Genomic DNA, 25,796 nt, shown 5'->3' with positions numbered 1-25,796 from the left:
AGGGAGGAAGGGCCCACAGGGAGGTGACTCACTCTGCTAGTTCATAGCGCAATCTCCAGTTCCTGTCGTTGTCAGTCACCACAAACTCCTGCAGCTGCCGGAGGTGAGCTCTCCTCTTGTCCTCGTGGAGCAGCTGTTGAAAATACAGCTCCATAAATGACACGTCGGCCTCAAGGGGACCTCAGGACCCCTTTTATTTCTCTGCTATAAGGCTGTAAGTTTGTCACCAGCCAAAAGCCTACATGTCTCCCTCATACTGAGTCACCCTGACTCTACAGGGCTGTGTGTTGACATGGCTGCCAGCCGAGGCCAAGGGGAGCACACCCTCCACAGCTTTTCCTCTGGTGGGTGGGAACACCACCTACCCCACCCCCACCTGCCCCATGTCCCATCAACCCCAGTGCTTCCCACCCCCCAGGGTGGGTCTTTGTGTTCAGTGGGGTGAAACCCCTCATCATCGATGAAAAGCAGGGCCTGAATGGAGTCAGTGACAGCCACAGCAAGGTGACAAATTAGTTTCTCTAAGGAACTTGTAAGCTCTTATTTTTATGCTCATCATTCCTTTAAGGGGGAGAGAAAAGGCAGGGACACAAGTGGCCACAGCATCTTGCAGAGCTGGGGTTGATCTGGGCTCAGCCTCTTTCTGCAGGTGACTTCTGGGTAAGCCAGGTCACCCCTGGGGACCTCAGACTTTGCTGTTCACCACCCTTCACAAGAAGCACAGCCCTATAGGGTCCGAGCAGCAGCAGACACATGGATGTCCATGTTTAGATTCTGGATGCATTTCAACTGCAGGCTAGGAAGCAGCCAGTCCAGGCTCAGCACCAGCTTGTGGGAAGGCTTTCATGCTTTCAGCTCTCCTACCTTTAGGAAGTCATAAAGGTGTTTAAGGACTCCTACACGCACTTCATCCAGATCCTTTAGAAAGCCACTGAAGATGGGTACCAGGTCAGCTGCCGTCAACTGATCTCCGAGAATCACTGCCAGTTCATGAATTGAAAATGCGAGAGTCCGTCGGACCTTCCACTAGGGGTGACAGCAGACACACGAATCACCACTGTTTCTAGCATTTTCCCAGAGAACAGTAAACAAGCCAGCTCCCAGCCACATCAAAGTCAGGTGGACAGCCTGCACTACAGCCCCCGGGGCCCCCTGCTTGCTCGGATGCTGCTCTCTTTCTGTCTGTGCCTCTGAACAAGACCCTTTACCTGACCATCAGAAGCCAGAGTCTCATACGTGCCCTTCAAGCAATGCCAGTTCTGCCGGCCCAGGGTCAGGGCCACTCCAGGGAGGCTGTAGGCACAGTGTTTGGCGATGTCGGTGTCCACAGTCTGGGCTCTAGCTGGGTCAGTCATGGACACAAACTGGTCTAGCAGAGGCTGAGGGATTATATCCTGGGAAACAAGAGGGAGGAGCTCACCACACTGGATGGAGTGCAGGCCTCCACAGCCTGGGCTGAGAACAGCAAAGCGGAAGCCAGCAAGAGCAACAACAGGGGAATCAGGGTCTATGGCCAGCTGCCTCCAAGTGGGGACCTGTCTACAGAGAAGAGCCTGGAGCAGCGTGCAGGGCACAGCCGCCCAGGGTGGAGGCCATCCACTACCGCAGCCCAGGGAGCTGGGCCCAAGGCTACCCTGGGGATTATTGCTTCGTCTGTCTTTCCAACTGAAGGGAGACCTCCCTAGATACAAACACATCACCTCTCTATGCCTGCACAATTACTTTTAGAGAGAAAATATTACCCACTTAATGAATGACAGAGTTCACCCTGACAGAAGGAAAACTTGGCTTAGGCAGCTGCTGCAAAACCGAGCTTTAAGGAAGATGAGGCGTCTTCCGTTTTCATTCTCTCCTTTTGTTTCAAGGAGCAAACCAACCTGTACTTTAGCCTTACTCTCCTCGAGTGCGGTCGGTCCCTGGCCCTGCTCAGTCCCCAGGTGGCCACTGGCTCCATTTTGAGGCTCAGTTTGGTCCTGTAGAGTTGATGGGATATGTTACCAACCGACAGCAAAGGGGATGAGTGTTTGCATCCACCCCCCTGCCAGGGCCCTTGCTTCCTTTTGTTGGAGATGACAAGGCATCTCTCCTGACATCACATCACACTCTGGCACAGCTGCAGAGTCTGCTGTGGTCCAGTTGCTGCCACCTCACACACCAGCTTCAAGACTGCCACACAGAAGGCCACACTTACTGTCAAAGCTGCCGAGGCCCAACGGCTGGCACCCTCTGCTCCTTTAAGGCCTGGGTCTCCCTTGTGCGGACAACCAGCAGCCTTCAAGACAGCTACAGCAGGAGGGGTAGGGGTGGGTTTTCAGAAAGGACAAACAGGCAGCCACAGCCTTTGCTTGAAAGCAGGCTGAGTGCAGGTGGCAGGCAGTGAGGGAGGAGTAGCCAGCAGGGGACTGTTTACTCAGAGAACTGCTGAGTTCCCACGTGTGCAAACACTCCTCATGTTTGCTGATGACCCTTTACATTAGGTTAACAATTAAAATGAGCAAGAACATTCAGTGGTGACATATCAGTCTCTGATCATTGATTAACATTAACTGAGATGGACCTGACCTTCTCCTTCAACCATAACACGGTTTTCCAACTTGCACTTGAAATGTCATACTGTCTACTGTGTTAATGGATTCTGACAAATCAGCTCAATATATGATCCAGGAGTCAATTAATACCCCAATAGATGCTGTGTTTGCTCTGAGCATGCTACCAGGACCTTAGCGTCCAATGTTTACAGAGACACATGCTGTCTCTCTGAACAGGAAACATGACAGTAACATTTTGGTAGGACACTCAAGGTCTCTTTTGGGCATGTTGTCTCCCGTTCTCCGCGTGGATCAACACGTGCTAACACGACATGGCTGGAATCAAATACAGCACTTTAGGAAGAAATCCTGTCCCTGTCTTGAGTGAAGTCACAGCACTGCCTCAGGAGCACTGTGAGCTTATTTCTCCAAAACAGCCCCCAAGCAGGGTGGCATGCTGGATGGTGAGAGGGTGAGGAGAGCCTGTCCAGAGGGCCCTGGCTCTTCAGGAGAGACGTATTTCCAGCCCCTCTGCCATTTGCACCCCTCGCCCCCACAGCCGTGGCCAAGAAGACAAATAGGGAGAGCCAAGTCAGGGGAGTGCTGGGGTAGGGCCTCCTCCTGCTGATGGGGAGTGCAGCAGGCTACTCTGCCTCTCCTGAACACTGTGGACAGGGGTGCTGCCTCTTCTCCTTCGCGCTTGCGCGCTCTCTCTCTCTCTCTCTCTCTCTCTCTCTCTGTCTCTCTCTCTCTCTCTCTCTCTCTCTCTCTCTCTCTCTCTCTCTCATTTGCAACTGAGGCACCTGGCTGACTTCATCTGAGCTCTAGAGTCAAGCTGAGGTCCACCAGCTCAGCTTTCCAAACAGACCTCACAAGACCTGGCTGGAGTGGCTTGCTACTTTTTCCCACTTCTGCCTCTGATTAAGAAGCCCCAATATACCACACCCCGCCAGGGACAACCGACCAGACCTTTTTCCTCTATGTTCAGGGTTTCCACAGGCAGATAACAAAGCTAACAGGCCACTTTTCTCAGCATTTTCTAGAAACAACACATCATTTCTCAATAACTTAACAGCACCTTTAACAACTTTGATTGTGCCAGTAGCTTCATCTGAACAGGCTTAGAGTGCGGGGTGATAAATTAATAACTACAGCCAAAATTTCAGCCATGTCGGCAGAGGAGTGTGCACTTGGGTCCTGAAGACACTGAACTTGCGGAGTCTGCTCAAGGCTGTTTCACGGAAACTGAAAAGGCCCCAGCTTAATCGAGGCCTGGGACATGAGAGACCCCAGCTTAAATTGGTCCAAGTGCAAGTTGGGGAGGAGGGGGGTAGGCACGTGGATGCCCACAAAGTCATGTGAGCAGAAATCCAGGTCCTGGTTTTACTTGGAACCCTGGTCTCACAAGAAGCAGACTCCAGACTGCAGGATGGGAAGTAGGTGACACTGGCTTTCCCAAGTCACCCTTCAGAAAGGACCATCACCGAGCAGGTGGGTATTAAAGCACGTCTGTGAACCAAGGGGCCAGCCACACTCATCACTCTCTGCAGCCTTCGCCAAGTTAGAGTTCACCCTCTTGTGTTATTAAAGATGTAAGTGACTGCCAGCAATGACCCAGGACATTTACACCGTTAATCCCCCTAGAGCACTGCCTGTCATCTCCTCCCTGGTGGGGAGGGGGGGTGCTTGTTTCTAGTGCCCACCCTGTTCCCAAGGAAGGGATTCAGGGTGATCAGTCACCTGATTGATTGGTTGTCTAGTTATCCAAAACATGACCTTAAGAATGAAATGAAATTGGCCATTTATCTTCTCTGCAGGGATGTATTAATAAAAGCAAGCGTGGCTTTGTGATTTCTGTCACATCCCTGGCTGAGGGACAGGGCAAGTACTTACTGTGCTCTGTAATATCCTGGCCACGGAGAGCTCATTCTGAGATGATGAAGCCGACGGGAGAATGTGATTGTCAGAGGCAGGGCTGGGGTCTGAAGCAGACTCTGCGCTCAGACCTTCTGTCTGCTTGCTCTCAGGGTCACTGGTGGAGTCGAGCTGTGTTGCTCTCAGTGCGGCAGATAATACCTGAACTTGAGCTACAGGCAGAGAAATACCAAGAATTTTAATAACTTTATGTGCTGGATGTATGGCTCAGTTGGTTCAGTGTTTACCTAGCTTTCACAAAACCCTTTTTTCCAGGCCCTGCACCCCACAAGCTTGGCATGACAGTGCATACCTATAATCCCAACACGTGGGAGATGGCAGCAAAAAGGTCCGAAGTCCCATGTCACCCTCTGTTACAAAGCAAGGACCAGACTAGCTTGGGCTATGTGAGACCCTGCCTCCAAACATTTTTTGAAAAGATTTTAATGACTTAGTATGGATCCTAGGCTCACCCCTGGACCAGACGTCAGAGCCATCGCTCCAGTCCGGCCAGCTCTTGTTACTGGGGACCAGGGCAGCCGCGGGGATGCGCTTTTCCATGCCAGCCCTGTGCCTGCAGCAGTCAGGAGGGCAATGCTTGTTTGTCCCTTGACCAATCACTGGGTCCCTTTACTCACAGACTCAGGGACAAAGACTAACCATGAGGCAGACTGAACCTTCACATTTCCTTTCCCCAAAGGGTCACAAATCTTTGCCCAGCAACAGAAGCAAGTGTTGCTTTTCCAGTTTCTCTGACTCAGGACAAACACAAGCCTACCACTGTTGATTGGCTGAGAACTAAATGCTGTATGTACGACAATGGGTATGGATTAGGAGACTGGCTCCCAGAACCCACACTTGGTGGGAACATTAGTCATGACATTTAAAAAAAAAAAAAAAAAAAAAAAAAAGAGTTGTACTTTCCCAGGCTGTGTAAGAAAGAAACTTTAGGACTTAGTGAAGGCCCAAGTTAATGGGTTTTAAAAGGAGGGTCACTCTGAGCTGTCTGTGACCAGAGAGGGAACATAATATGGGAAATAATGTCACCATCCCTGGAGCTAAGGAATGTTCCATCACCACAGATGTGCCTAAGCACTGTCCCCGGTTTTGTCAGAGCTCTCTCCAGGCTGTGCACCCACTGTCTGGGAACCCTGGAGACAGCAGACTGGACTAGACACGATCCCGAGTCAGGACACACACTGCACAGAAGGGCGGGCCTGAGCAGAAGGAAGCCGACATGCGCCTTCACCTTGAATGTCTGGGTCCTGCAGCAGATGCCCCTGCAGACTCTGCAGGACTCTCTGGATCTCATTCCTGGCCACATAGCTGTCACACACAGCCTCAGGTCCACTGTGGCTCTCTTCCAGTGGTCCAGACCCACTCAGGAGGACCTCCACATCCTCGCTTATGTCAGGCAGAGGAGCTCGCCAATGCAGGAAAGTGCTGAAGGTGGTCTCGGAAGTTCCTGGCTCCGTTTCAGGGTGACTGTGGCTGGGGCAGCCACTGACACCTGGGAGCTCTGGGAAGGGGCAGTTGCTGGTGGACATCATGGTCATTTCCGCTCTGGCTGAGGAAGGGCTCCCTAGCTGGCTTTCTGTTGTGTCTGAGGAAGAAGTACTAGCATGCAGATGACTGGTCTCGGCTGAAGTGCCTTCTGGAAGGAGATCTGGCTGCACGTGCACAGGTGTTTTAGAACTAGAGTAACGGGAGGGGAGCAAGCTCTCACCACCATGGGGCGGATGGGAAGGAAATACGCCCTCCTACGCCTGCCTCTTTTCTGACTGTCCCTGCCATGGTGTGGGTGTGTCAGAAGGCTGAAACCTCACAGCTGCACTCAGCACCACCCTGCCCCCTGGGGAATGCTGCACTGAAAATACCCCCCAGGAAGTTCAGCCAGCTTTTGGGGGCAGGCTTTGGAACAGAGGCTCAGAACCAGGGAGCACCCACTATGTCCTGGCCTCCAGGAACCCTTGATGAGGGAGACCTGGCCCTGTGGAATGGAGCTGCACACAGTGAGCACTGACGGGAGGCATGGAGAGGTGAGGGGGAGCTGGGTCAAAAGGTAGCAACTGCCCACACAGTCCCACTCACACTCCTATGGAGCACTCATGACAAAGGGTTGCTTAAAAGCTACCTCAGGTTGGTCACCCACATACCCATCATCCTCAGAGGGCAAACATGACAAGCCCAAGATCAGCCACCACACTAGAAAGACACTGAGGGTCAACACAGCACGCAGGCATGGGGCCTTTGTACACACAGAATGTCCCTGTGTCACAAACGTACATCTGGGAGACTTCACCTTTCTCCCCGTGTAAATTCTCCAAAGAACTTCATTAATCAAGGAGAAAGAGACAATTTTCTTTACAGGTTATTTAATCACCACCCTCAATGAATATTTTATCTAAACTGAGGAGACATGGTAGCTTCATTATTTATAACCCGGCAGTCATGTTTCGAAATCGTTATTGCAATTACTTTTTGCTTCTTTACATAATTAACGCTCTAATATCCCACCTTGCCTGGAAGGTCACTATTACTAACCCTGGGGAAGAGATAATTGCTAGAATTCTAGGTGGGCGCTTGAGGTGAGGGGCGGGCTGTGGCAATCGTCCTGGTTGGAGCTTACCCGGCTAAGGAGACGGCACTGAAACTGCTGGGTGTGGGTGCTCCAGAGGCAAAGTCAGAGTCCACGCCTTGGCTCGGAGGCCTGGTGCTCAGGGTGCCATCCTCCCGAATGTACAGGCCAGCCCGGGATGGGTTTGCAAAGGTGGAGATAAAGGGACCGAGGGACTGAAAGGCAGCCTGGCGCACCTGGAACCAGAGCACACAGTGTGGACCTGCAGCAGGGACCAGACCTGACGCGGGGCAGGGAAGGAGACGGCTGATCTTGGGTTTGCCACTTTCCAACCATCTAAAAGCCAAGTAAAGCATTCTCAACAGAAGACAGGTACATTTAGCCCCTCAACGTAGTGGTCTTTGAGTTTCTAAACCGTGAAGTCCACAGGGCACTGGCACTAGACGCCATGGAAGAAGACCTCAGGCCGGCTGGCCTATGCTCTGTAGGAACGAAGGCTCTTCTCAGTTCTGGCTTCTGCTCTGTGCACTTTCCCCAAATGCCAGTGTGCCTCTTCCTAACTATCTACCCCAAAGGCTTTGAGGTTTTAGGTGACCTAATTTTGACCTCAGAACGTCAAGCTCTGACTATACCCATCAGTGACTGAAAGGGGAGCACTCACCCATCGGCAGGGATCACTGATGAGTTTGATGAAGAGAGGCGAGAGCTGGGCCCTGCGGACCTCGGGAGAGGTATTATAGGACACGGCCATGAAGCACTCCGCGCACGCTTTCCGCATCCCCCACATGTTATCCGAGCAGAGCTCAAAAAATGTCGGTATCTACCAAAACAAACACATAAAAACTGTAGCTACTCAAATTGGAATGCCCTGTGGACATTCGGCACCTACCTGCCCCAATAGCCTATAGAGGTAGGGCCATAGGGACACGGCCGAACAGCAATAAAAAATTAATAGCAAAACACAGTCTCTAAAGGTATCATATAAAAGAAATAGTAAGTAGGAGAAGAAAGCACAGCTCTTTCACCACCGAATTTTGACAAGTGATTTAGTTAAATTTAAGAAGACAGTGGAGAAGGGCCAACGCTCCCTCCTCAGCAAAATTAGAGACAGCTCAAAAGTCAGAGATTCAGGGAAGGGCTGGCTCGCCCAGCCACAAGCACTGGCTTCACCGGGTACTGTCGTCCGTGGTTGACAGCAGACATGGTAACTGAGAGCAGACATGGGGCTCACACCGGTAACCCCAGCACTGGGAAGGCTGGGGTGGAAGGGCTGTAAACTGGAGGCTAGCCTGGGCTACACAGAATGGGAGAATATGAATAATCCCTGTCTACAGACATGCACACTATGTCCAGAGGAAGGCGGATGACCTGTGTGTGTCTCTCTGCACATCACTTGGGTCCGTGCTTGCTTAGACTATGAAAGTGTGCTGTGGAGCTCTCCACTGAGCTTGGCTGTTATATTTTTCTGCTTTGCTTTATTAGCAAATGAGTTAAATATAATTACTTACATATTTGTATCTACATGAAGGTGGCCATTATACCTTTAAAATTTTATCTTTTAAAGGGCTTTGACTTTAATACCCTAATGTAAATCACTTAGCTTAAAACGTTACACAAATGGGAGCGTGACTGACAGAGGGACGAGCCACCTACAGGAAGATGGCTCTGCTGGCCACTGCCACCCTCTCCAGAGACATCCATGAGATGCCAATGTTCTGGGTGTCTTCAGAGCAGAAGCCCAGGATAAACTGTCTTGGGTTACAATGGTGTTGATGTGGCTTACGCTTTAAATGAAACCAAATGTGCTTCTTAACTGAAATTTAAAAATCAATTTAGAAACGACCTTCTCTGAGGTTGAGTTCCAACCACACAGCTAGAGCATTAAATGGGGAGGAAGGCACACTGAGTGCCCAGCCCCGCCCAGGCATGGAGTCCCTACCCTCAAGGTACCCACCAGTGAAACCCTCCCAATGTCTTCTAAAGGGAAGGCAGCGGGGGGGGGGGGGGGGGAGGGAAAGGAACATTCTACCACCCGTGGGCGGCTGAGTCTGGGCAAAGCAAGAAGGCCAGAGTGAACCCCAGCTGAGCTAGCAGCACGTGAGGGGTCTCAAGACACAGGCGGGAATGGTTGTGAGAGGAACTGCTTCAAGGAGTGGGAGTCACGCTGGGGGTGGGGGCGGGGCTGTGGACACGGGGTCCCACTGCCACATCCGTCACAGGAACTTTGAAATACAGACCTCCCAGCTGAGGCATGTGCCCAGGACTGCCCCGGCTGGACCGGCACACTGAGGCCGCACATATGAAGAGAGATACCTGTGACAAGGCTCTGGATTTTAACGGTCTCAAGAGCGAGGGACAGCTCCAGAAGGTGTGCTGGGAGGCGGCAGGGAAAGAGGACAAAAACGGCACAGGAGAACGCGGCCTTGGGGAAACAGCGTGCAGGACACAGGGCACGGCACCGAGTCTGGGCTCTCTATGCCCACACACTTGCCAACCAGACTTGCAGAGTGCACCAACAAGTGCAGCAGCAATCATGATTGGCAAATCTTCACATACCAAAAATTTCTCAGTGGCTTCTTGTCCGACAGCATGACAAATATCGCCAAAGTGCGTGGCACACACCTGTGAAAGGCAAAGGCAGCATCATTTCTTTGTCTTTCTTTTTGTCTTAACAGATTGTAAATCCTAACAAGCAGGAACCCTGAGAGCAATTATCCCTCTAGTCAGACAGCTAACAAGCCTGTACTGGGCCCACCGCCCACACAGCACCATGCTAGGTGCCTGCTGCATTGAAAACAGGGATTTACAGGAGGGCGCCCACTTCTTTGGCTTCCTGGCTCCTAATTGATCTTTATGCATAATGCATTTGGTAGTGATGAGGTAGAGCCTGTTGGCTTCCCCGCATAGTGAACAAGACCCTGAGTCATGACCACTCATGTCACAAGGCCTGATGAGCGAGGTAGAGGCTGGGGTATCAATGCCTCTAAGCGGGGCTGTCACAGCCAAAGCTTGAGGGAAACCAGGAATGGGGTGGAAGGTACAGCAAACACAAGAGGGTTCTGGAACAAATCATTTCAAGAAACCAAAGACCCTGTAAGTCTGTATATTGCTCCCTAGCCAGCAGCGGAACCCTCCCAGAATGTTTACTAAGTCAGTCCACAGAAACACTAGAGATAGATTTGGAGTTTTCAACTTAAACAAAGACTCTGGTCTCTTATGTTCCCACCTTCCGAACTTGGAAGAGTTTGCCATCGGCACACAGCTCACAGAATCGAGGCAGCAGCTGGTATGTAACTGTGCTCTTGGGCAGCATGGACGCCATTCTGCAGACTGTCTGTATGAACAAGAAAAGCAGGGTAGCCTGGCTGACCACGTGTCTCCAGTATGTGGGACACAAAGACATGCCTTCAAAATTGTACCCAGTACTCAGAAAGGAACACATAGGACACCTTCTGAGTTCTGTCAATTCAGATGATCAACAGAGGCCAGCTAAGTCCCTAATTTTACCCAGATATGAGCTCTCCTGCAGCCCCCTTAGTGTGTGCCAAGCCCTACCATGCACCATCACTGATCTTTGCTGCTTGTCTACCTCCAGGAGGGTCACTGTCCCACATCTTTAGATAAGTTAACCAGCACAGAGACCTGCCAAGTGGTGCAGATACCAATGACTTGCCTGGCCTTGAGGTGAGGCACAGCCACAGGACACACAGGCAACACTGCTCTACACAGCTGGCACGGGGCATGATTCACACTCTCCATCCATCCCTGAACAGAAAAGAGGGACCCCAAGCAGACACTACAAGGTGACAGCTTTGAGAATTCAGGAAGGAGCCTCCCAGGAAAGCTGGAAAGGTGCTTAGGGAGAGGCGAGGAGAAAGGCAAAGAAAGGAGAGCTCACTGCCATGGCTCTAGCCCAGCAGCCTCACTGAAATGTTTACATTGGTGTGTGTGTGTGTGTGTGTGCCTGTGTGCGTGCGTGCGCGAGTGTACTGAGGATCATATGACTACCACCTGGAGATCAGGATCTGAAACACTTCCCACTGCCAAAGCAAAAATCTCCAGAGGAAAGTAAGAAACTCTAGTTTCTATTTCATCAACAAGATACAACAGGAAACAAAACAAAACAAACAAACAAAAAAAATCTGCACAGCATGAACCTAGCACCATTGAAAAAAATAAATAAATAAGTATGACACTAGAAAGTGTGATCCATGGGGGGAGAGGGGGATGCCAGGTAGAATTTACAGGCTTTAAAAGGAATTTAAAGCAGCTGTTATAAATATAATGGAGAACTACAAAGAAAAGATAGTTACAATGAACGAGCAGATCAGAACCTCACCAAAGAAACAGAAACCACAGAACAGAACCACAAAGTACCAGAGGGGCTTTGCAATAGGTGCCCTTGGATGGAACTGGACTGAGAAACAGCAAGTTAGGGAAGGTGTCAACTCTGGATATGCCTGTGAGGGCCTAGTGCTTTAGTACACTAGCGGGGATGGTGGCACCTGTCAGGATGAAGAAGGGGCTGGATCTGGCCTGGCCTCTCCTGTTCCTGCTCCTCCGCTCAGCTCCTGTCTTCCCTGACGTCAGCCATTCTGCCTCATGTTCCCCAGTGGGACAAATGACAACCTCTGCAGTTGCAGAAATAATAAAGCAAGTATTTCCTCCACGTGAGTTGCTTCTGCCGGGCACTGTCAGTGAGCCTGTAGCTGCATGTGAGCTTTGCTGGATGAACTGCCCTACAGAGAACGATTATGGACACTGAACACACTGAAAGCAGTGAGAGGCAACCAAAAGGCAGAGGCTGCATGTCCAGCTGCTCTTAAAAGTGGAAGGCCAGCAAGGAGCACTGGCACAGGTCTTTGATTTTGTACTCAAGAGTCTGAAACAGGAGAAATATAAAGCATGGGAGTTCAAGGTGAGCCAGGCCCACACAGGGGCTGCACTGCAAAGGAGTCTGAGAAAGAATGACACCCAAACTTCTCACACCCTGTAAAGTTTATGTTGTTCAACAAATACAGAGCAGGACAAACATTGGGCCCCAAAGAGAAAAGAGAAGTGGGGGAAAAAAAAAAAGCTTGGGAAGATACTGTGTCTACAAAAGCTGGAGAAGATACTGTGTCTACAAAAGCTGGAGAAGATACTGTGTCTGTCTACAAAAGCTGGAGAAGATACTGTGTCTGTCTACAAAAGCTGGAGAAGATACTGTGTCTGTCTACAAAAGCTGGAGAAGACACTGTGTCTGTCTACAAAAGCTGGAGAAGACACTGTGTCTGTCTACAAAAGCTGGAGAAGACACTGTGTCTGTCTACAAAAGCTGGAGAAGATACTGTGTCTGTCTACAAAAGCTGGAGAAGATACTGTGTCTACAAAAGCTGGAGAAGACACTGTGTCTGTCTACAAAAGCTGGAGAAGATACTGTGTCTGTCTACAAAAGCTGGAGAAGATACTGTGTCTGTCTACAAAAGCTGGAGAAGACACTGTGTCTGTCTACAAAAGCTGGAGAAGACACTGTGTCTGTCTACAAAAGCTGGAGAAGATACTGTGTCTGTCTACAAAAGCTGGAGAAGATACTTTGTCTACAAAAGCTGGAGAAGACACTGTGTCTACAAAAGCTGGAGGAGACACTGTGTCTACAAAAGCTTAGGGATGAAAGCTGACTTCAGAGAAGAACAGGAGACCCGATGGCAAGAAAATGGCTAAATGGCTTTAACACTCCACCCAGAAGGAGCAAAGCTGTAGACCCATAATTCTATACCCAGAAAAACTAGCATAAAAACTGAGGAAAGTAGAGTCTTTAAGACCAGAACTGTGTGGAGCCTTGAAGGAAGTTCTTCACATGGAATAGAAAAGATGGGAAGAGCAGTCACCAAAAATGGCAAAATTGAACGTATAAAATGGTATTATCTTTCTCTTAGTAATTTCTTCAAAACAGAACATTTTTTAAAAACAATTATAAAACTACAGTTTCTGGTTCATAATGTAAATAATGAAAGCAACAGCACAGAGGGCGAGAGTGGGCGACAGAGACTATGATGCAAAAGAAATCAAAGTGTAATCCTACCAAGTGTTCAGTTACTCCGACACATAAAGAATGAATTAGCAGAGGAAAAAGAACTGATGAGAAAAACAGAAAGCAAATAACAGAAGAGTAAAAATATACACAAATATGTCAAACGATATCAAACAAAATGGATTAAATGTGCCAAAAAAAAGGCATAAACTATGAGACTAGACATAAGAGACCTGTGGTGATATATATTATTCATGATTTAATAAAGCCACTGGAGATCAAAATGCAAAGCTAGACACAGCCACAGAGCCCGGCAGTGGTGGCACACACCTTTAATCCTAGGATTGGGAGACAGAGGCAGATGGATCTCATTAGTTCAAGGCCACCCTGAGCTACACAAAATTGATGTAGTCTAAAACAGAAACAGAGCTCACACAAAGGTGATCCCAGCACTTGGGATCACATGCCTTTGACCCCAGCACTGAGGAGGTAGGGACAGGAGATACAGGGCGGGGTGGAGAGAGGAATGTAAGGAAGAGGAGACAGAAACTCAAAGGATTGCAGTCTGAACCCTGCTGGAGAGCAGTGCAGTCTGCATATTGCCTCTGAGGACTGGTGAAGAGAATGTTGCCTCTGAGGAACTGCACTCTGAGGATTCAAGGAACCAGGATCACCCCTGCCAGCCTGAGGTAGAGGTAAGAGCTAGTGGCCGGCTGCTCAGCCTCTCTGATGTTCAGCTTGAACCCCAGTATCTGTCTCTGGGTTTTTTATTATTTGTGTTACAGAGACCTAGTCACAGGCCCATGAAAGGAGAAACTTTCAAACATAAATAACCCTGCTTGATGATAAAAGTTAGAATGCAAAAAGGCATACACATTAGCCTGCTTCTTTAAATACAGCAGGCAAGTGAGACAGGCTGGAACCACCATTTTCTTCTTACAAACCAAGTAAGCCTCACTCTAGAGAGCAGAAGGGAAGAGAAATAGAAAGCCACAGGAAAATAAGCAATGGAGAAAGTAAGGTTAAAAACTGTGCCGAGGGGCTGGAGAGATGGCTGCTTTTCCAGAGGACTCAGGTTCAATTCCCAGCACCCACATGGAAGCTCACAACTGTCTGTAACTCCAGTTCCAGGAGATCTGACACCTTCACACCAATGCATATAAAATAAATTAAAAAGAAAACTGCGCTGAGATGTTAAAGAATTAATAATCATTTATGAAAGGAACTATTAGAGATCTCTCACACAGTAAAAGGGTAGGCAAATAGTACCGACAACTACCCTAACAGATCTTAATTCAGATGAAGAAAGTGAGTTCTCTGAAGTCCTCATCTCAACTGAATTTCTATTCAAAACCATGTCATGTCACAAAGGAAATTCTAGACACAGGCTTGACTGGTACACTTTACCAAGAATTTAAGAGAGAGAAGGACCCTGATCTTAAACAAAACTCCTCAGAAGGACACCTCACAGCAGGATGCCAGCTAGGCACAAAGGCCAGGGAGTAAGACCAAGAAGGAGGCTACTGCACACTCTCCTTACTTCTGAGAGGACACAGCAACCGAGACTTAGCAGACACCAGCTCTGACTTCACCAAAATTGGCATCACAGTTTTTGGGTCCTGAGCTTCCTGCCATGACATACCAAAAACATGATATGTCTATGACATTCCTATCAGAGAAACAGAGGCTAACACCAAAACAGAGCAAACACTAGGCAATGCCAAGACAGAAGACATTCTACAAAAGACCTCCTAAGCTACAGAATCCAGGAGACCAGGGACAGGGCAAGGCAGGGCCAAGAGAGACTGACAAAGACATGTGATGGAAGGATGGGGCCGTCAGCACTCACTTAAATGTTCTGACTTTTGCCCTTGTGCTGTGCTTCTTCAACACCTTCCTTGCGTTAGAAACACACATTAGAGCCTTTCAGTATAAAGTAACTATGTCTCCAACCCCTTCTCAAACGGCTCTGTGTGTGTGTGTGTGCGCGTGCGCGTGCGCGCGCGCACTGATGCTTTACACAGTGTCTGTGCACACATATGCATAGGTGTATAAACAGAAAAGAAAGAGCAACACAAATAGAAATGAGAAGCTACTAGAGAAGTGTGAGGACAAGGGTGCAGAGGAGTGCATGTTTACATAACTCTTCTGCCAAGCTTGAAATTTAAACAGAATAAAAGCTACCCCCTTTAGAAAGAATATCCCAAAATAAGTAAACGGGGGGGGGGGGGGGAGAAGCAGAGGGAAGGAAGGGAGGGAGGAAGGAAGGAAGGAAGAAAGGAAAGGAGGGAGGGAGGGAGGAAGGGAGGGAGGGAGGGAGGGAGAGAAGAAGGACAAACATTCTGTCTCCAGGCTCTGTCTCTCAGGGACACAGCATTGCTGTAGTACAGTAAAAAATTCCGGGTGGGTAATATAGCCATTACTCTGCTGAGAATTTGTACACAGACAAGAGAAGGGGAGAGAGGGGCAGAAAGAAGCACACAGAAACCTAATTGGGGTGAGGGAAGGGTAATCCAAGCCCAGAACACAAATCAGGAAAAGGCCTGTGTCTTCAAACTCTGAGGACACCTGCTTCTGATGCAATGCCTAGCAGAGTGCACAGGGACAGCCACAGTAAATGAGGATGGGAGACCTCTGTATCCAGGGCAACGGGCAACTAAAGAGCTCCCTGTATCTCTTTCCACTCCTCCTCGTCCACCACACCCACATGACCTTATTACTACACCATATAAGACAAATCCAGAATCATTAAAAGGCAGCACACAGCGACAAGAAACGACATTCCGGCAGTTTCCAGCAGCCCTGGGCAGCACTTGTGTGGAATGACCATCTTCACCGAGTTGCTTGGAACCAACTATTGCTTATAGCCCACCACAGCATTCTTCTTAAATAAATGCACAGATAAAAGTGAGCTCAAAATCAGGATGACGACAAAAAATGAGGAAGCCTTCCTGTGAGAGAGAAAAACAGGCTTCTGACAATTAGTTATCATCGTAGAATGCTAATGGCCTCCCTGCAAGCAAGAGGAATTATAATTGGTCTCCAGTGGCCTGTTTATCCTGTCGAGATATAATTACAAGATACAGCACTCACAGTTTTCACCAATCCATTCATCCAACAACTAACATTTATTGGGTACTGACTCTAAGCTTGGCCTTGTGTTGGGTGCTGGTGGTTTGAGGCCACAGTGACCCCAGGTCAGAGCTCACTATTTCAAGGGATAGGTAAATGGGACTTCATAACTCAACTGCTAATGAAAGGAGATGGACACATAGCAGTCTGTGATCACAGACAGGAAGGTGTCGCTAACAGAGATCAAGGTGTCTGGAAAGACGTCAGCAAAGGAATATGATGAACCAAGAATGGAGCCTTGTCCCCACAGGAAGGCTACGCTGTCTAACTGGTACAGTAGGCTGGCTAACGGTCCCAATCATGCAGGCACCTTAATCTCTGAAAATCAGAAGTGACTGACGGGGACTCCCAGTGCCAATGGAAGCCGAGGAAGGGACAGACGTGTGTGTTATCCGTGTGACAGGCCATTTCCTGCAGAACAGCCTCCGTCTGAGTTGGTGTGTGCTTCTGTATATACAGATGTCACAACATTCACACACAAGGCTGAAAAGAGAGTCCAGAATGCCGAGGGCACTGCCCAGCCCCATCTACTTCCATCACCCTGCAAGCCAATGGCTTCCTAAATATTTTCTTAACAAACACAGGCTGGTACCACAGAATCTGGGGTGCTGCCCACTGACCCAGACAACATTTTCCTCAGGGAGCTCCACAACACACAAAAGTACCTACGTGCCACATACTTTGTCATTTCCCAGCTGAAAAGCCAGCCCCACGGTTCTGGGTTTCCAGGGCCCCCTAACTTCCAGGCTCCAGGGGAAGAGTGGGTTCAAATCACAGCTGGGCCAAAGAACACCATCTCCTACTCCTGTGGGGACCCATGGGAAGGCAAGCAAATCCTCCAGACACACACGAGCGGTCAGAGCTGGGGAACTGGTCTGGGTGTACATAGTAGGGCTTCAAGTCACAAACCAGAAACCAATTCCTTCCGAAAATGGCCTGTGGGAATTGTTTCTGGAAGGCTTGTTATATTTTCCAAATAGTTCTACCAAGAAGAAAAAAAGAAAGAAAAAAAAAAAAAAAGTGGGGGAGTGGGTGGGTGGACACCACTGACAGGAATGGAGTGTTTGGAGACAAAACAAAACAAAAACTCTATAGAAATTTCTTCAGCTTATTCTCTGTGGCATTACCAGTCTTTGGGGTAAGATACTTGGCTGCCAGTTGTAACCTTGGAAACTCGCCGGACCAACTTCCAAATGAAAAAGAAGATCTACTTGGCAAAGTTCACTGCTCAACTGCCAAACACCCCGGCTAAATGCTATTATCCAGGTTTAGTTTGCAAAGTAAATTAAATTTCTTGTAGAGAAACTTGAAATTTATAAAAGAACCCTGGAGAATTTGAATTTTAATAATCAATTATTCCTCAGACTGATTCATCTTATAAACATATGGAATATGCAAAAAATTAAATTAGTTTAAAAATCCAGACCTTTAACGCATAGTTGAAAAAAAAAACTTTTACATAAATGAAGAATAATTGCCAAATGTTCTAATGCTGCAATATAATTTTTTAGCTACATGGCATATAATGCTTTTGCACTTTGGGAAGAAAAAAAAAATTTCATTCCATGAAAACAACTATCTGTTCACCCAGCATTCATCGTCCAAGCTTAGGATTTTAAAACCCTTTATGCAAAAAATATTTCCCAAAACCAATCCTGCAGCTCTGAACTGCAATTCACAGAGAGGGTCAAGCGCACAGCCTCATCTGCACGGGTCAACAGCGAAGGAAATGAGATGGCTCATGGCGGTCCCCGATCGCAGATAAGGAACATGGCTAGGCTGTGGCAGTGGGCAAGTCCAGCAGATCCCAGCTCTGCTCACCATCAAATGAGGGGGAGTGAGGAAGCCGTGGCTACTACACACTCCCTTCATACTAGTACATGCAGCCCAACACAACCGGATGCCACAGGGAAACCAACATGGGAGGCCAGTTTGCTGAGTCCATCCGCCTCTGCTCCTGCAAGTGAGGTCACGCCCACTTGTCAGGGTGTCCGTACTGCTTACACACCTTCTGGTCATTTACAAAAGACATTAGGTGTATGGAAGACTTTTTGACGGCCTAACATTATCTCACATATTATTCCCGGGCCCTGACTTTGAGACTCAAGGCCCAATCCACCAGGCCGAGGAGCTTCCCTGTGAGAACAGGCACCCTGCCCAGCAGCGGTTTGAGTTAGTGGCTGGTGACACTCAGCTGCTTGGGACTTCTCCAGCCCTGGTGCTCCAAGAATGAGCATGTCTACAAACAGGCGAGGAGCTCCCCTGAATGAACCCTGGTCACCTTACTCAGGGAATGGTACTGGCCCAAGTCCAGCTCTTATGAGAATTCAAGTCCCACCTTAGCCACCAGGCGCGCAAGCCACCCACTCCCAGGAAGACTCACGCTTATGGCCTCTGCTCGGCACTCATCATCGCGGTCAGGGCCAGAGCGCTCCAGCAGAACAGGGCACACTTTGCCTTCGACGTCACACTGGGAAATTAGGTCTTGCTCCAGAAGAGCCAGCAGTACTTCCTGGCTGGATTTTCTGACCTGGAGGGAAAATGGTAGAAGGGGAATAGAAGATGGGTCCATGCTGTCTTCAGGGTGGGGACAACCCCTCCCGGGTGGCCCTCCATCTTCCTCCACGTCTACCCTCGCTCCACTTCCTGAGGGGCCCCTGTCTCCTGGTGTAAGCATCCTTCCCATATGTGCATTTCTTTTGGTGTATGACTCATAATTGTCGTGTGTCTCCCAGAGGGTGGGACTGGAGGGCAGTACCTTTGTTCTCAGTACATTCTCAGCACAAGCACCACACCCAGTCTGTTAGGGCTTATTGAATGGATGCACGGCTGCCCTGTTGGTGGCACAGGTGTCGGAATGAAAGCCAGGATCTATCCTGCTCCTTCGCAAGCCTGACCCACCATACACAAGGCCCGAGCAGTGTCTGGAAGAGCCTTACCATGGCAGAGAACGCTACAGAAACGAGAGGCCTCTCGTCCTTGGTCATCGCAGAGTGAGCCAACACCAGGGTGTAAAGGGACCAAAAGAAGCTAAAGAAGCGTATTTTTGGGAAACGAAAGCACCTGAAATTCCCATTTATAGAGAGGTCAATGAAATATGTAGTTCACTGTCAGGAGAGGAAGGGAACAAAATCATAATGGGCCCCAGAAGTGAACAGACATTGTCACCCATGATCAGCCCATAGCAGGTACAAGAGGGCAAGCCCCAATCTAGAGCCACAAGGGCTACATGACACCCGGACTCCTGATCCAAGTGCAGGGAAACAGTGCTCCAAGAGCAGTACTGCAAGAGAGATGCAGGCGATGAGAGGCACACACAGAACACCAGCAAGGCATGCGGCGCAGAGCTCAGCTGGGACGGATGAGGCCCCACTACCTGACGGCATCAAGAAAGGTGGTGACAAGACTGGGTCCTGCTACGATGACTCAGGTGTCAACTGACTGAGGAGCTGGCATGTGCCAGCAGCTTAGGACACAAGCAGGGCATGAGACACAGAAACAATTCTGGGCAGGCTGGACAGATAATGCCCACTGGGGGTGGCATCAAGTACACATGGAACGCACTAGGAAGAACACTCACAGGTGACCACTAAGGACACATGGAGCACAGTGGGGACATGGTCAGACAGAAAGGGCGGCAGAAACTGGACAGTCACAGTGGCGACAGGAGACATGGAGGCGGGTATCCGAAGAGAGGAGCTGCCAAGTAGCTTGGTGCTCCCCAAAGATATCTCTATGTCAATCTCTGGAACATGTAGCTATAGATGCTGGAGTCTGGATCTTGTCCACGAGCTGTAGGGCTCAGTCCTTGGCCTGGGGCGATGCTGGGAGATGGGGGGAACCTTTGGGTAGGGGTGGGGAGCAGAAGAAAACCAGGAAACCAGGCCGCTGGGTCTTTTCTGGGCTCCCTCTTTGCTTCCTGTCCACCATGAATGAGCTGAGCTCCAGCGATTCCCATGCTCCCCGGTACAAAATCTACTCCACACAGGCCCCAAAGCAACAGAGCCAACTGGCCACGGGGCAAAACTTCTGAACCCAGGAGCCAAACGTATCTTTCCTGGTTTTGTTTGTTTTGTTTTTTGGGGGGGTTGCTTGTTTGTTTTTCGAAAGAGGGTTTTTCTGTGTAGCCCTGGCTGTCCTGGGATTCAAGATGTAGATCAGGCTGTTCTTAAACTCACAGAGACCCACCTGCCTCTGCCTCTGGAACTAAGGCACGGGCCACCACCACCTGGCTCAATATTTCCTCTTGGAAACCAGGTTCTCTGGTGTCATGACATAGTGACGGCCACTAATGCTCTTTAAAAGGGGTCTTTGAAGCTGTGACTGAGGAGACTGGTGTCAGCCAGGATGAGCACAGTGGTCATTAATGTCATCACAAGTGTGTATTAACAAGAGGAAGAGGAGAGGAGAGCATGTGAAGAAGTACTTAGAGGGGAGGCATCAAGTGACACAGGCACAGGCAGCCGCACAGGAGAGGGCGGGTTCTCCTCAGAGCTCAAGCCCAACCCTGGCGACACTTGGCTGCCAGACTGTGAGAGTCCCTGGTACTTGGTTATAGCCGCCAGGGAAAACCAATACACCAGCAGCAAGGGGAAAGGGGACTTCAGGTTCGCAGAGCAGATGAAATCAGGTTGGTGACAGGCACCAGGTGACAGAAGCAAGGGGAACTGCATGGAACAGGAGCTGAGGGTGAGCCCAGGGAAGGCTGTCACTAAGACCTCTGGGGACCAAAGCACCTACCAGTGAGTGCCACCAAAGGCTTAAGAGCATGGAAGTAACAAGATCATGCTTTGGCATGAGTGGTGATAACAGAACAGGACCCTGTGGTGGATCCAAAGGATGCGCAAGACTGGAAAAGCATGGGTAAGGAACTCTGGGCCCTGCAGACAGAGAAGAGAGGGATGTGGGGGAGCACTGGCCACCTAAGGAAAGCAATTACCTAGAAAGGTCACAGAAGCAAAAGGTGGCTGCTGACAGCCAAAACAAATAAAACATTTAAAAAGAGAGAAAAAGGGGCAGGCAGAGTAGGAAAAGGAGGGCCAGGTACAGGAGTCTGGTCTCTGTGGTCTACAGAGTGAGTTCCAGGTCAGCCAGGGCTGTTACACAAAGAAACCCTGCCTCAAAGGAAACAAACAAATAGGACCCCAAAGCAAAACAAAAGATAAGACGTTCACATCCGTTATCCCAGCACCTGGGATGATGAAGCGACAGGGTCACTGTGAGGTCCAGTCCAGCTCGGGCTACAGTTGAGACCATATCTCAACTCAAGCAAACAAGCAATGCATTTACTACATCCAACCTACTAACAGCCTGGCCAATGTCAAATGTGCTGAGTGATTACGTTAATAACAGCTGGACAAGATCGCCTACAATAACCCAATCTAATAGCACAGTGCTGCGTAACTCAGGTAAGTGGTTGAATGCAGTAACGAGAGTAAAAGCTAAAGTAGTCATCTGCATACACTTCGGTGCCACCTTGAAGCCACCCTAGAGAACTGACATAAGCCTCCCAGGGTGCAAAGAGCTGAGGACAGCAGTCAGGACACACAGTGCCCGAATGGATACTAGCTGTGGCTATCCCCAAAGTCACCCTGGCCAGAGCACAGGAAGCTATGTGTGCAGAAGCCCCAGCCTAGGGCCTGACAGGGTCAAGGGACACTTCCTGTCCTTTTTCCTTCACGCCATCTGGGTGGAGCGGCAGGAAGTGACTGACATGCATTCCGGTTCCAATCCCTGGGCGCACGAATGCACTGGTAAGCCACTTACCGTGAACAGCTGAGCACTACGCAGACCGTCTGACGGCCGACCACTGAGGAGCAAGCTACCATGGCCCAGAGAGCACAACCACTCTGTCTACGTGATGTGCTAACTTCCCACTCAGAGCCACTCTCATACGTGGGGTGACTGTGACAAGCGGCATGTAAAGGGTGGTGACACTCTGCAGCAGGAGAGGGGTACAGAGCGCTTGGAACCACTACTGCAACCTCAGCATCAAAAGCAAAGGGCTGCCAAGCAAAACCACAAACACTTACACACGGGGGGGGGGGGGGGGGGGGGAGTGAGATGTGTGTTTATTTTATGGTCCTTCTCTCAAGTGATTAAATCTGTCAAGATAACTTTAAAATTGAAAGTGTTTTTAAAACAAGAGTCCTGAATCTTCCAAATGAGCTGATTAGCTGAGTTCAAGGCCAAACAGCTCCATGTCTACCAGCTTCCAGGCCAGAGGCCCAGGCGGAGGGAGCAGGTGGGGGCTGCAACAGATTCCCCTTCAAGATCAGCTGCGGGGAATGGGGTGAAAGCCAGGAAGCAAAGAGGAGGGGAACTGAGGCACAGGACCAGCACAAGCTGAGGGGAGGCAGAGTAAAACACGACTTTGGAAGACGCGGTCAGCTGGGCCAGGCATGGGTGAGGCCTGCTGAGGACAGAGGTTAAGCTTCCCAGAACCACAGAACTTCAGACCCTGGGCGAGGTCACAAAGGGTCCTACTGTGAAAGCCCTGGAGTTGATGACAGGCAAGAAGCTCACAGAAGAGCCTGGGCGATTCCTAGCCAGACAAATGAGGCTCGGGAACCAGGCCTGACGCCCAGCCACAGCCTCATTTCCCACACCTCAGCCTCCTCCCATCTGACACAGAATGGTGGATTGAACGCCACTTGCATGGTCCCCAGGCTGGTGGGACAGTGCCGGAAACACCCACAGCAGACCTGGCACACAATACCTATTGTCCAGGGCAGCCCACGGTGTGTGAGCGCAGCGGCAGGGTTTGGGAACTACCCCGGCTGCAGGGACACTCCTCACCTCTGTGGCTGGTTAACAAGTTCCTGCCCGAGAGCAGGCTCATCGATCTGGCAGAATAAGGCACAATCCAGGCTGAGGCAAAACCACTGTCTCTGCTAGAACCCTGACCGACTAAGACTTCTGGGCACTGCCAGCAGCCCACTGCATACTTTCAAAGAGTCAGTACCTGATTATGAGGTAGATGAAGAGAGGAGAAGGGAGGGGGAGGGGAGAGGAAGAAGGGGAGGGGAGGGGAGGGGGGAGCGCATTGGGAGGAGCAGGCTGGCTCCAGTGAGCAGACCCTCGGGAGGTTAAGGTGGTGGTAAGGGGTGGAAGACAGAAGGGCGGGGGAGAGGAGGGGCCTTTGGGCTTAAGCATTTAAGATGGAAACGATGGGGACTTGGAATGGGGACTTGGCCTGGGTCTGACTGGATGTGGAGGGGAGGGGAGGGGAGGGGAGGGGGAAGGGTTTCCAGAGTTCCCAGGCCATGGCTCAGGGGAATTGAATATCTCAGATGGCGGTTCTGTTCACCGCAATAGGGGATGAAGATTGAAGGCCTCTATTTTCTCTGTGATGTAAAAGGCAAGGTCACTTGCTTGGCGGAAGGCAGGACAAGGTGAGGGCCTGACGAAAGCGGCAAAGGTCTGAGGGAGCGAACTGCCAAGGGTAATGGGAAAAGCAGCTGACGAGGGACGTGGAAGGATTGCTAGGCGGTACTGCACATCTAGCTGCAACTGGAGCCCATAAATTCCCAATGGCGCCAATCAATGCATGCCAGGACACCCTCAGCAGACAGCACAGCAGGCAAGACAGGAAGAGGCCAGGCTGGTCCTGGCCAGCCAGAGCCAAGGTGGCAGAACTACCAAAGGGCAGGAACATGGAGATGAATCTGAGAGGGTGGGAGGGGAGCATGGCTCAGAACAGAGGTCTACACACACAGACAAGATGGGCTGTGGAGCCAAAGGCCCTGGAACAAAATAGATGATAAGGACAGGTGCCAGAGGTCCGGAAGAAGTCAAACCCCTGGACAGTCTCTCATTTTCAAGAATTCATCAAAAGAGAAAGAAAAGTCAATAGAAGAACAAAGGGGGTGCTCACGCCGCGGGTGCTCACGCCGTGAATGCTTGCACAGCTCACAGTACACTCAGAGTACATGCCGAGCTGAAGATGGGACACACAACAAAATTCAAACGAGTGGAGATGATGAAACAGAGAATGTCTGTGGCCCTCAGATGAGCTTGCTGAGGGCAGAAATATGTCCTGTTCATCTCTTCATCCCCAGGCACAACACACCAGGCTCTGCGCGTAATGGGCACTCAGAAACTGTCAGAACAAATGGACGAATGGAGGAAGCCGCCCCGCGTTATGATCAGACTCGAGTGGGAGAAAATGCAAAGATAATCAAAATACCCATGGCAGGAAAGTGGAAGTAGGATGGCTTTTTCTTTATGTGAAGACTGCATTGCACCCTGTCACACCGTGTAACAGTTAAAAATGAACGTCAGATCAAGAAAAAACACAATCTAAATGTTTAGAATTTCTTGAAAATAGTGGTAATCTAAACATGGTATATCATTAAAAATGAAAACATTTTTACCCTTTACAGAAAGTCATTGCTGAAATACACAAATTCAAAGGACGGAGGCATCACCCCCATCTCTCTGTGTGCGTTGAGTGTGCGTGCGTGTGCGTGCGTGTGTGTACATGGGTGCATGAATTCCATGGCATTTGTGTGAAAGAGCTTTCAGGAGTTGGTTCTCTCTTCTGACCCTGTTTTAGAGGCCTGTGTCTGTCGCTGGGCTGTCACCCTGGCTACAGAGCCCTTGAGTTTCTGCGGCCTCTTGTGTCTCACCCACCATGCTACAATTAAAGGTGTACTCCATTGCACCAAACCTCTTCACAGGGTTCCAGAGACTGAACTTGGGTCATGAGGTTTTCATGATGAGCACACTGCGTGACAGGCCCCGAACAGTCTCCCTGACCCCTTCAACAATGTCACAAGCTCAAAAGACCAGAAGTCTCCCCAGTGTCCAACAGTGTATGTGCTGTCCCTAACCTCAGAGGCTGATACTGTAGGAAATTGGAGCGAGACCCACGCTGAGCCACTGCCCCGAGCACAGGGCATACAACATGAGGGAAGCAGAAGGAGGCACAGCCACCTGACAAAGGCCAGGGTGCAGAACACGGGGCGCTCACTGTCTGGAGAGCAGCAAGATGGATGCTGCTCGAAGAAGCAGCCCCAGAAGAGGGAGCTGGGGAGGGAGGGAGGGCGGGAGGGAGGGAGGGAGGGAGGAAAATCAGACCCCTCTAAATACAATACGTTGTAGTTTGGGAATTGGGTGAACATTTTCAATGCATCAGAGTCAAATGTAGAAGCTTCTGCTTCTCTGGAGTATAAATATGTCAGTCATAGGAGAGCAGCTGCTCAGAGGCAGAAGGACCTCTGGAGCCTGAGCAACATGGTGAGCCTTGCCTCAAAAATGCAGAAGTGTATTGACTCAACAGATTGTCTGGGAGTGTATGTATGTATCTACAAAGAACACATGCAATAAATAACAACTGAAAAAGGAGGCCATGAGTTTGAAGGACAGTAGGGAAAGTAAAGGGAAGGTTTGAAGGGAAGAAAGGGAAGGGAGAGATGATGTCGTTAAAACACAACCTCAAAAATTAACAAACAACACACCAGACAAAAGCCAGCCAGGCTAGTATGGTATGATTATTCCTTAGCTACCTGAGGCAGAGGCAAGAAGATCCAATGTTCAAGGCCAGGCTGGGCAACGTAGACCCAAAGAAGCAAAACAAGGGTGAAGGTACAGCTCGTTCATTGGTGAATGCACACCAAGCAAGCAGGAG

The 25,796-nt window shown here is 49.8% G+C and overlaps 1 protein-coding gene across 1 annotated transcript in view; it reads right to left on the bottom strand.

The window, feature by feature from the left end:
• LOC127225316 (serine/threonine-protein phosphatase 4 regulatory subunit 1-like) overlaps positions 1 to 25,796 on the bottom strand; it is a 77,276-nt gene that overhangs the window by 7,117 nt on the left and 44,363 nt on the right. Inside the window, exons 7-17 of the mRNA XM_051188731.1 lie at positions 18,549 to 18,695; positions 10,247 to 10,354; positions 9,577 to 9,642; positions 7,682 to 7,840; positions 7,072 to 7,256; positions 5,692 to 6,137; positions 4,422 to 4,615; positions 1,874 to 1,973; positions 1,209 to 1,441; positions 865 to 1,026; positions 33 to 133 (exon numbers count right to left, since the gene is read on the bottom strand). Of these exons, the coding sequence (XP_051044688.1) occupies positions 33 to 133; positions 865 to 1,026; positions 1,209 to 1,441; positions 1,874 to 1,973; positions 4,422 to 4,615; positions 5,692 to 6,137; positions 7,072 to 7,256; positions 7,682 to 7,840; positions 9,577 to 9,642; positions 10,247 to 10,354; positions 18,549 to 18,695 (1,901 nt within the window). The remainder of the gene's footprint in view (positions 1 to 32; positions 134 to 864; positions 1,027 to 1,208; positions 1,442 to 1,873; positions 1,974 to 4,421; positions 4,616 to 5,691; positions 6,138 to 7,071; positions 7,257 to 7,681; positions 7,841 to 9,576; positions 9,643 to 10,246; positions 10,355 to 18,548; positions 18,696 to 25,796) is intronic.

This window comes from Phodopus roborovskii, unplaced genomic scaffold, assembly GCF_943737965.1.
Source record: "Phodopus roborovskii unplaced genomic scaffold, PHOROB, whole genome shotgun sequence".
NCBI classification, from domain to species: Eukaryota; Metazoa; Chordata; class Mammalia; order Rodentia; family Cricetidae; genus Phodopus; species Phodopus roborovskii.
The sequence above is the reverse complement of the archived record's forward strand: the minus strand, read 5'-3'. Positions and strand labels throughout refer to the sequence as shown.